This window comes from Eurytemora carolleeae, unplaced genomic scaffold, assembly GCF_000591075.1.
Source record: "Eurytemora carolleeae unplaced genomic scaffold, Eaff_2.0 scaffold2196, whole genome shotgun sequence".
NCBI classification, from domain to species: Eukaryota; Metazoa; Arthropoda; class Copepoda; order Calanoida; family Temoridae; genus Eurytemora; species Eurytemora carolleeae.
The window spans coordinates 13,194-25,275 of NW_019398085.1; the positions used below are offsets into that span (position 1 = coordinate 13,194).

At 32.7% G+C, this 12,082-nt stretch overlaps 1 protein-coding gene across 1 annotated transcript; it reads left to right on the plus strand.

The window, feature by feature from the left end:
• Nucleotides 1-7,214: 7,214 nt before the first annotated feature.
• On the plus strand, nucleotides 7,215-11,419 carry LOC111716770 (tenascin). The gene is made up of 8 exons (XM_023492259.1): nucleotides 7,215-7,363; nucleotides 8,933-9,036; nucleotides 9,105-9,159; nucleotides 9,344-9,425; nucleotides 9,540-9,627; nucleotides 10,287-10,360; nucleotides 10,738-10,828; nucleotides 11,253-11,419. Exons 1-8 carry the CDS (start codon nucleotides 7,253-7,255, stop codon nucleotides 11,311-11,313), a joined length of 666 nt encoding a protein of 221 aa, XP_023348027.1. The 5' UTR covers nucleotides 7,215-7,252; the 3' UTR covers nucleotides 11,314-11,419.
• Nucleotides 11,420-12,082: the final 663 nt, after the last annotated feature.

The window sequence follows — 12,082 nt, forward strand, 5'->3', positions numbered from 1 at the left end:
CCCCCTACCTCTACTCTCCTCCCTTCTATCTTATCTTAAAACCCTCATCAATTTTTTACTATTCTTTCTCCTTTAACACGTTTTTACATTCCCTGGAGTTGTAAATATACTTTTCTCCATGGCAAATCAGCAAGTCATTGTGTTTTTACTTACGAACCCATTTTTTCATTAATTAAGATTAATCTGATAGTGCTATTCTTACAGAAGCGATCGTTAGGACATTTTTTAAAATCTAAATTGGTTGTATTGCACAAAAATTAAGAAAGTTATGGCAACGTTTAATGTTTGTTGTTTTAGCTTGGTTGAGCAAATATGTGATTTTTCAAGTTTCACGTGTACAAGGTTTACGGAATTTTATTGTTTTTAATGTACAGTGTACATGATTTGGAACATCTTTTTGCATAAAATGTTATTTTATCAATACTTTTATTTTTTCACGAACAATCCCTTTAAGTTGAAGAAGCTTTATTCCTTCCAGATTTTCTGTTTAAGATTAATTAAGTAAAAAGTATTGGCAGTTCATAGTAGAGCCAATTCCAGGGCTCTATTCATTATATGCTCTAAACTTTAGTCTTTTAGAGGGGGGAGGTCTATTCATTATACGTTCTAAACTTTAGTCTTTTAGAGGGGGGAGGTCTATTCATTATACGTTCTAAACTTTAGTCTTTTAGAGGGGGGAGGTCTATTCATTATACTTTATAAACTTTAGTCTTTTAGAGGGGGGAGGTCTATTCATTATATGCTCTAAATTTTAGTCTTTTAAAGGGGGGAATGTCTATTCATTATACGTTCTAAACTTAAGTCTTTTAGAGGGGGGAGGTCTATTCATTATATGCTCTAAACTTTAGTCTTTTAGAGGGGGGAGGTCTATTCATTATATGCTCTAAACTTTAGTCTTTTAGAGGGGGGAGGTCTATTCATTATACGTTCTAAACTTTAGTCTTTTAAAGGGGGGAATGTCTATTCATTATACGTTCTAAACTTTAGTCTTTTAGAGGGGGGAGGTATATTCATTATATGCTCTAAAGTTTAGTCTTTTAAAGGGGGGAATGTCTATTCATTATATTCTCTAAACTTTAGTCTTTTAAAGGGGGGAATGTCTATTCATTATATGCTCTAAACTTTAGTCTTTTAAAGGGGGGAATGTCTATTCATTATACGTTCTAAACTTAAGTCTTTTAGGGGGGGAAGTCTATTCATTATATGCTCTAAACTTTAGTATTTCAGGGGGGGAGGGTTCGATTCATTAAATTCTCTAAATTTTAGTCTTTTAGAGGTGTGGTGGGAGGGGGTCTCTTTAATTATAAGCTCTAATTTTTAGTCTTTTAATTTATCATTATTATAATATATTTGTATTTACATGATATTGACTCGAAAGTATGCAGTTCTACGGTTGACCTGTTTTATCAAGAAATATCAAGAACAGGAACCTTTAAATATCCTAGTGTACTGCACAGTGTTTACATTCCTCTCATACAGAATGTAAATAAACTTAGAGCCTACATTCTATTCTATTTATATTAAGAAGTAATCTCTGTTTAGGTGTATGTTTCTATGACTCAAGAACCCCTTAAATTGTCTTAAATTTCAATTGGGGAACTCGATAGAACCACGGGAAAGTTGTAATTTGAGTTGAAGGTTTAAAGTTGATTGGGTACAATCAACGAGGTTATATTGTATAGAGTGATGATGACCGCTAGTTCTTTACTAATTGTATAGGCCATCAACTATACCGAGAGCGTACTGCATATTTGTTTATTATAAGTTTATTCCATGGCCTAAACTATAGTATATCAAAATTAGTAAACAGTTGTAAGTGTACAGTACAGCTAACTGAGCACACAGGTAGATAACTATCATCCCCCCTGGGTACAATTTTTGTGTTAACAAAGTTCTTGGGAGTTTCTATTTAAAATATTTCTTAATGTTGATTGGTTTGGGCAACATGACACATTTTAGATAAACTTAGAACATGACCTAATTTATTTGGCTAAATTTAAACACATTTTCCTAGTAACATTAAGGAGTGTAGACACAATTCCATTTAAAGGGGGGAATGTCCGATTTACAACTGTTAAATTTTAAACCTTTGTTTTAGAAACATTTATGAAAATATTTCTTCGTTAATAAATTTTAATTTTGCAGTGGTGATTTCGTGCATCATTGACAAAGAACGTGAAAAACAGAATTCAATCATTTTTTAAGATGTAAAATCAACGATGTCTATTACATTGTTGCTTAAACAAATGTTAAAATGGTATTGTTGTGGATCTTTAAATACTCTGAATAATTGTTTTCTAAAACAATCTTTTCTTGGATAATGACGTATTCAAACAATAATATTATAAATAATAACTTATGATCTTGCTTATATTCTTGGTTTTTATTTTTGACTCTCAACGTGGAAATTTCCATTTTATTTGATAGAATTAGATTTACTTATTTACATGTTAAAATAAAGTTATTTTTTTTATAAAGTAAAAAAACCGAATGATGCTTCATGCAGTTTTGCAGGTGTACAGTATCGAACCCTGTGGTACCCCCTTATTATAACATCGACCCAACACGTGATAAAAAAAACTATAAATCTCAATTTTTAAAAATTTTGAAAATAACGGAATTCTTGGCTTTTTGAATGTTAGAATAACAAGGTGTAAATCGACAAAAACATATAATAAACATATGTCCATGTTCAATATATATATATACATTTAATTTATTGTAACCAGCGTGTAAAACAGAATATTATGGTGTAAATGTGAGGTCATCCGCATTAGTTCACACAGTACACTAGTGTTCACTCCTATTTTTGCTTTTTTTTATGTCCTCAATGGCCAATCAAAGCTTTAAAAGGAACTAATGAGAATTGGGCTGTCTCTCTTTAAATGGAAGGTCACTTTGAATTATGCTTACAGTACCTTTAAGGAGTGAGGATGCTCACACAAACATACATTGCAGCATTATATAAAAATCTATTTTTATACAATTGCTTTGTAATACTAAGATAATCACTAAACCTCTCACAAAGATACAACTGTCAACTATTAACATGAGTGTTCAATCTTTAAGCTTTCAACTTCTCAGCATTCCTGAGTTTATTCCAATGTTTTTATTAGAGACAAAATCAGGTATTTAGTGTATTTTCCTTTCAGTTGGGACACTTTTATCCTCAAACTAAGATAAATATAGGAAAGGGGTTAATTTGTGGGAGGGGGGTGAGAGAATAAAAGTGGGGGGGGAAGGTTATAATTTTATATTGCATCTCCTAAACATTGTTCGTGTGATTTGGATAAAACTGCATGTATTTAAACATCTAAAGATTAAACATCAATCAAAATATGTTTAATGTTATTTGGATAATATGAACTTTAAACTTTAAAATAGAATTGCATTGTCAACAATTAACGATAAGTTTTGTGAGAAATTGCTGGAAAATTCCACTCACAAGCAGTTTAGTATTTTTATGCTTTTTTGCAAATATTTCACGATTTTCCTCTATTTTACTTTCAAGGATTCCATTACAGAGCAAAGTTTGGAAAAAGATATAGACTGTTTTACAAATAGTAATTTTCAAGAAAGCATCAGATTGATTTGAAAATAAAAATGACTCAATTAATGTATTGTGATCAATTTTTAAGTTAAATGTAGCGTGAATCACAAATGAAAATTGAAAATTAGTGATTCATGCCTTTTTATAAATAAAAAAGTCTTTATCAGATATAATGTTTATATATCATGAGAGATAATCTTATTTTTTGTGATAGTGAACAAAAAAAAGTTTTAGTTAATAATTGTAATTGAAAAATACCTTTTTATACAATATCTAAATCATTTTTGTAGGAAAATTACAAAAACAATTAATTTTCAAAGCTTGATGATTATTATTTTAATTAGCGTAATTATCCTAATTATTTTTCAAGAAGCGTTCTTAATTAGGAATATATATCTAGTCACAGTATAATAAATAATATGAATAACTAGCTGAATTTCTATATATATTATCAATAAGTTCAAATAAAAGGCAACGCTATTTTTTTTTATTTAAAGTGTACATAACAGGCGACATCATGCGAAACCATTTGGAGTAATGAACTTAATTTTCAACTATTAATTTTAAGTCATTTAAAAAGAAAAATAGAAGAAATTTTGAAAATACAAAAGTCTTACTGAACATATAACCTAGACATCTGAATCACCTTGATATATTGGCGCCACTAAATTTATTTGTTATCTATAAGGTATTTTAAAAATGAATAAACATGATGAAATAGCTTTTTACAATGAAAATCATAATCATGCATCACATACTTGATTCATTTAAATAAAAAACAAGCATTCTTTTAATATTTATGTTTATGACATATTTTCTTCAGAATTACAATGATAAATATCTATATAAACAGAGCTGAAAACTTTAGAATGGTGGATATCGGGATTAATGCTTGATCCTCTTTTTTTGGTAATTTCAAGATTAACATAATCTTGCAAGATTATCTTAAAAGTGTATGAAAAACGATAACATTCAAATTAATATTTATTCATCTGAGAAACTGTAGCAGCAAATCAGAGAAAAGCGGGCAACCAATGAGAGAACAGAAATATTCTCATTGGAGAAAACAATTAACGGATATCCAAGGAGAGAGAAAAAGAGTGGATTAGGACAAAAATTAAAAGTTTCCACAGTGGATATTCGGATTAAGCAGTCGGGATTAAAGGTTATCCATTCTAAAGTTCCCAGCTCAGAATCGTTAATACTTTGTGGGCTACCATGTTTATCTAGAACTAAAATAGGTATTTGAATCAGTTTATCTTCAAACCAATATATTTTCATAGAAAATATTATCTGAAATATATTGGAGATATTTAAACTATTAAAGTTTGAAACCAAGTCCTTCAGATCTAGCAATTTTCTGTTGAATAGTGGAATTCAATTTGGATTTAACTTCGATAAACTTTATATAGTCCAGGGTATTCAACCAAGTCTTCGTACTATCCTATTAACTATATCAATACTACTTGAGAAACTGGAACTTTTAATGGGAAAAGAGTTACTAAGCTTAAAGGGACTGTAATCGTATTTTAAGTGAACCCTCCTGCAAAGATTGCAATTCCCGATTTACAACGGTACCCTTGATACCTTAATCTGATCAAAAATGTGGAAGATATCGTCGTTTTCCTGGCTCGAAAAGTGCTTAACTTTCTCCATTTGTAAATCGGGCATTGTCATCTGTCCATGGAGGGTCACTTGAAATTACGCTTACATTCCCTTTGAGTCAATATCCTAGACTCAGTTATAATTTAGAGGTCTGAGTCCGCATTTAATGAATTTGAGCCGCGTTTTAAATCCGCCAGAAACCGGTTTCACAAGATCAACAAGAGTTCAATATTCAGCTCTTAGATATTCTAACAGGGGACTAAGGAACCAAGGATAATAACAGGAGGAACTAGGGAGGGGAACCAAGGATAATAACAGGAGAAACAAGGGAGGGGAACCAAGGATAATAACAGGAGTAGCTAAGGAGGGAACCAAGGATAATAACAGGAGGAACCAGGGAGGGGAACCAATGATAATAACAGGAGGAACCAGGGAGGGGAACCAAGGATAATAACAGGAGGAACTAGGGAGGGAACCAAGGATAATAACAGGAGGAACTAGGGAGGGAACCAAGGATAATAACAGGAGTAACTAGGGAGGGAACAAAGGATAATACCTGGAGTAAATAGGGAGGGAACCAAGGATAATAACAGGAGGAACTAGGGAGGGAACCAAGAATAATAACAGGAGGAACTAGGGAGGGAACCAAGGATAATAACAGGAGTAACTAGGGAGGGAACCAAGGATGATAACAAGAGGAACCAGGGAGGGAACCAAGGATGATAACAGGAGGAACTAGGGAGGGAACCAAGGATAATAACAGGAGGAACCAGGGAGGGAACCAAGGATGATAACAGGAGGAACAAGGGAGGGAACCAAGGATGATAACAGGAGTAACTAGGAAGGGAACCAAGGATAATACCAGGAGGAACTAGAGACGGAACAAGGATAATAACAGGAGTAACTAGGGAGGGAACCAAGGATAATAACAGGAGGAACTAGGGAGGGAACCAAGGATAATAACAGGAGGAGCTAGGGAGGGAACCAAGGATGATAACAGGAGGAACTAGGGAGGTAACCAATGATGATAACAGGAGGAACTAGGGAGGGAACCAAGGATAATAACAGGAGCAAGTAGGGAGGGGAACCAATGATGATAACAGGAGGAACTAGGGAGGGAACCAATGATGATAACAGGAGGAACTAGGGAGAGAACCAAGGATAATAACAGGAGCAACTAGGGAGGGGAACCAAGGATAATAACAGGAGTAACTAGGTAGGTGAACCAAGGATAATGACAGGAGTAACAAGGGAGGGAACCAAGGATAATAATAGGAGGAACTAGAGAGGGGAACCAAGGATAATAACAGGAGTAAATAGGGAGGGGAACCAAGGATAATAACAGGAGGAACTAGGGAGGAAACCAAGGATAATAACAGGAGTAACTAGGGAGGGAACCAAGGATAATAACAGGAGGAACTAGGAACGGAAACAAAGATAATAATAGGAGTAACTATAGGGACTAGTTAAAAACCAATTGCAACCCTTGGGGCCATCATGTGAGGTCCAACATGGCCATATCACCCCACTCTAAAAGTTGCATAATCCGAGCCGGTACAAAATGTACTATAAACGCATTCAGTCGTACTGTCCAGTCTGGACTAACAAGATTTTATTGCAATTTATATTCAAAGTAAAATTACAGTAATTATTTTACATTAATCAGTTTTGCTGTACAGTACAATCCCTCTCCACTTAAGTTCGTTGTTGATGCGGTCAGTGTACTGGAAATCACTGCAGTACACATGGAAAGTTTAGTTGAGGATGCAACATTATTTTTCAATTATGGAATCAAGTTTCAAGTTTTATGAAATCTACATTCACAAATTGAACTACTATGTAATAACACAGACAAATCAGTTCTTCTAAATATTTTCTTGGTAACAAAGAAAATGACGTCATTTGGTAGATTGTACAGAATATTTTTTCCAATTTTGTTTTTTAATCAAGTAAAATCTAGTTTTTAAGTAACATTTTGAAAATTTTAGAAACCTTGCTTAAATATTTAAGTACAAATTTTTGTAATGTTTTAACTGACTCAGTGTTCCCGATTTTAATTGAAAAAGGAGCTTTCAAAAATAATAATTCTAGATTAAAATGTTGTTATTATTATTATTTGTTTGTGTTCTGAGCATTGTGTCTGTATTCTGCAGTGATTGTGAGTTTTCTAAGAACTGTTATAAAACAAAGGAATGCAAGACGATCCAGGTCAAGTATTTTGCCAACTACTATGCAATTACTCCTTCTACATTTACGCTAGAAGCAAGCGCCTTTCATTTTTAAAATTGATATGCCTATGCCTACAAAAAATTTGAAGTAATTTGGTGAAGTATAACCAAAGCCGTTGCGGCACTTTAAAGTCAAGGCTTTCCAACAGGCTGTCCAAAAGGCTTTCTTACAGGGTGTCCAAAAGGCTTTCTAACAGGCTGTCCAAAAAGCTGTCCAATAAGCTGTCCAAAAGGCTGTCCAAAAGGCTGTCCAAAAAGCTGTCCAAAAGGCTGACCAAAGTTGTCTAGCTTTTAGCTTTCTCAGTGAGGGAACTCAAGGTGGCTTCAAGCGTTATTTATTTCTGCTCTCTTTGAATTTTAATGTTTGCCCCTGATCATTGCAAATTCAGTTTTGCATCTTATGTACAAGTGAAAATGTGTATTGTCTTTGAACATTTTTAGGTTATTAAGTGTATTCATGATTGAAGGAACTTGAAATACTTTCTTATTTTAAACGGAGTCAAACGAGGGGGGAAAGGCGACCCTTACCCATTTGACATCCCACCCGCAGATGACGTCACTAAACGGGTTAGTGGCATGCCCTTCCCCTATGCCGTCTGACCCACACCTGTGTTGGCCTTCCAACAAAATGTCTTAATTTGTAAAGGCAATTATTTTAAGTTTGAATTTTTTTCTTTTAGGCGCGTCAGTCAGGCACTACTGGTTTTAATTGAAATTTCATAATTTTAAAATATGAATTTTTTTATTGATTTGATAGTAAATAAACCCTTTTTTAGATTTAGCAATGATTTTTATTTGGTGTTACTGTTACAACAAAAAATATCATGAATAAGTATAATATATAAAAAATAACATGATGTCTTTATAAATTTAAATTAATGCTGCATTCGTCTAAAATTAGCATATACAAATTGAAAAATTTTACCTGAAGGCCAACGGGTGAGGGTCGGACGGCTTAGGGGTAAATGCATGCCGCAAATTTGTTTTGTGACGTCATCACGGGTCAAATGTCAAAAGACTTTTGAAAGTTTAATGAACATAAGGCACATAAAATGTGCAGTGTATGCAGACCCATTTCATTTAATAAGTGATTAAATGACTTACCAGTAAAGCTATATGCTTTGTTATAACATCAATTGCATTTCAGTATTGCTTTAATGTCGTCTTCTTATTCTACAATTTTGCTGGTTACCACTTTAGATATAAACCAGAAAGAACTTGAGAAACACAATTTATCGCTTCAAGTAGAGATGGGCGAGTTCAAGTTTTTTCATTTGTTCGTTGATTGTTTCTTTGTTCGTTTTTTTCCAACTGTTCTTAAAAATGCAGTTCGTTGTTCTAAAAGTTATCATTAATTTTCATCTATTTCGTTCGTTTTCTCACCAAACGATGCTTCATTAAAACCGTTCGTTCAATAAAATCATAGTTTTTATTCAAATGTTTGTACCAAAAAATGGGTTTTCATTAAAAAATGATCGTATTTTTGTGCTTATTTAAAAAAAGCTATAGTTTTTTCATGCCTGTCTCTTTCACCCATAATACAATTCAGGATGCAGGTTGTATCTGTAGGTTTGGGTCCTGTATAGTTACTGGTCGTCCCTTTACAGGGAACTTTACTCCAGAGTGTAAGGTCTTCACAGACTGTAGCTGTAGGTAATCCAATCATTATATTATACATGATTGGTTGTCAAGTATGATTTCATAATAGCCTTATTATTCAGCAAGACTCCTGAAACTTGTTTCTGCAATGATGGAACATGTGTATCCGATCCTAAGGTTTGTAAAGTACAATTAGTTTGAAGAAAAATTCAAAAATTTAAAAGAAAAAAAGTTATTTTATGTGCGGCACTTCTTAGATAAAGTGAAATGTTCTACTGGGTTGTCTGTTGAAGAATGAATTTGATATCCATGTTTTTGTTTTTGAAATCTGATATCTCTACATAAAGGTAAATAATTTTAGGAGAAATGGGAGTGCCATGACAAAAACAGTACTGAATGTGCTGCCATGAAAAAGTGCTTCGATACAAAATGTACTTGCAGAGGTAAATAATAGAGCAATCTACAGAAGAGAAACATCCTAATTTCCATAAAATTATTTTGAAAATGTTGCTTTAAAAAATATAATTTCTAATTTTATTACTAATGTCATTTTTTGGGTAATCTTTGTGAGCACGACTGTAACACTGTTGAAGACTGTATAAATGGTGATTTTCCATGTGCTAGGAGTATTGGCAGTGAGTGCGGGTAATTTAATTTAATTTTTTAGAATATAAGCAAACGTATTGGTGTTTTTTTCTTTGCCAAATCATTTTCTATACCATTGTAAGATTTTAATTAAGGTAGTCATTTTACGTTCCAGGTTGTACTTAAAGGGTCTATAAGCTTAATTTCAAAATATCAATGCCCAAATATATTATCAGGTACAATAGGTGGCAACAGAGAAATGGACCAAGTATACATGACGTCACAAGTGGCAAACATAACAAGGAAAACGAAATTTTCTCACATTAGTTGACATGTTTTCCTAGATTAAATAAAAAAGTTTAAAAACAGAAAATATAAAGAACACATAAAATTGCGCTTATTTTACTGTAAGATAAGCACTTTATTCTAAAAATATCACTATTATTAATTATTTTGTACTGTACTGAGAGTGTACAGATTCTACGTTGCCATCTATTGTACTAGCATCTATTTGGCAATTCCCGATTTATAACAGTACCCTTGAAACCTTAATCTGATCAAAAAATTGCATGATCCAAGTCTTTGTACTGAAAATGCATTCAGTCCTACTGTTCAGTCTGGACTACCCCGTGTAGAGTCTACACAGCACGTATTATACAAATGTAGCCTGGCAAGATCACAGTACAATGCAGTGATCATGTTAATCATTTCTTTGTTAGGTGTGAAGAAAATCTTTGTACTTATGTTCTTCGTCCCAAACAATGTGATGAAATATCCAACTGTGTTGAGAAAGGTGTGTTTGCAATTTTATTTTCCAAAATTAGGGATTCCAATATTGGCACCTTTTTCAATATTTTTCGCTAAAGGATAGTTTAATTGACAGGGTCATTAAATATACTCATCAAGTAGCTTTTTTTGTTGATTCTTTCCGTTTAAAAAAAAAACTACGCTTGTTGGGGGCTTCGCCCCCCACTTTTTTAGTAATCGTTTTTGCTACAAACTGTTGATTTTAAAGTGGCCATGTCTTCTTTGTTCTCAAATAAATTAGATTTTTGCTTGTTTTTCTGGCTTATTTGGTGGATTTCGGAAACACAACCAATATGGGCCCAATGGTTTGAGGTGTTTCGACGTTTATTGGATACACCCAAAAGAATAGTTTTATACCTGTAGGAAAATGCACTGGAAATGCTCCCTGCGCCTGCACTGAAAATCAATGTGTTCACCCCTCGTTTGCTAAAAGTGAAAGTGCCGAGAAGCTCAGGTAATGGTAATATCAGAAAGGACTTTTATTCATAACTATGCTACTATGGACACTTTGTGCTCATCTTCTATTTCAACTTATAATTGTTGCTCAATATTTTAGCATTTTCTTTTCCATAAAACAATAATAAATATTTTTGCGGATTTACAATTTTTCTTGGATTTTCAAAATTTCACAAAATCAATAATTGTTGGAGACAATTTTTTTTTAAATTATGAGAATCCACAAATATAAACATAAACATAAACATAAACATAAACATAAACATAAAAAATAAACAGATGTGTTCGTTTGAAAATTGTGTGCCTCATCCTGACTCAAATCTTATACTAATTTAGGGAGATAGAAAGTCACAAAAGCTATACGAAATTACTTATTTTTGAAAAAAATCTTCTTTGAAAAACAGTATTTTTAATTTTTTAAGGTCTGTGACTATGCTATTGCCTACTGTCAGAATGATTAGTCTACTTGTGAGTAAATTGTGAAAGTTGATGAATACACAAATGAATACACAACTCTGGGAGTACAAGAATGGACTGTCTTAACATACCAACATAATTAAGAATGTGTAATAAAGTTTTAATAATCTAATTTAAAAACTCATTTTAGTTGAGAAACATTTTTTTAAACAATGACTTTAAGTTTTCGGTTCTCAGTCATTCTCCTTTATCATGGAGTCTTTCTAATGCTCATCCAGAATGTAAGATTTTTAATTCAAAGTAGTCACTTTAAATTAACTTTAATTATTTTTGGAAATAAACCAGATAAATATACAAGTATGAATATTTAATTTTCTTTAAATTTGCAATGCTAACCAAATATTCTGTCTGAACTTGAAAATAGTTAAAACAGGAAAAAACATAGACAAAGATAGACACTCAGCTAACTCATCTCACGAAACCTCAGAAACAGTAGCTAGAAGCACCGGAACCAGCAGAACCATTGGAAACCAGAACCAACAGAAACAGCGAATCATGAGATATAACAGTAGCATTAGAAATATTAGAAACAGATAGTGCCGAACTGAAGAAACATATTTAACTGTAGAATCAGAGTAGCAACAGAATTAACAATTTTGGTTTCTAAATTAATTCTTAAATTCCTGATTAAATTTCGAGTTTAGACAAACTTGGACAATTAGATCTAGTCTTGTTAATATAAACAAACACACACCAAAACAAACAAACAAATACAAGGTACAAGATTCATATGCAGGGTTACCCACAAAGAATGAAACTTCAATAAAAATTAACC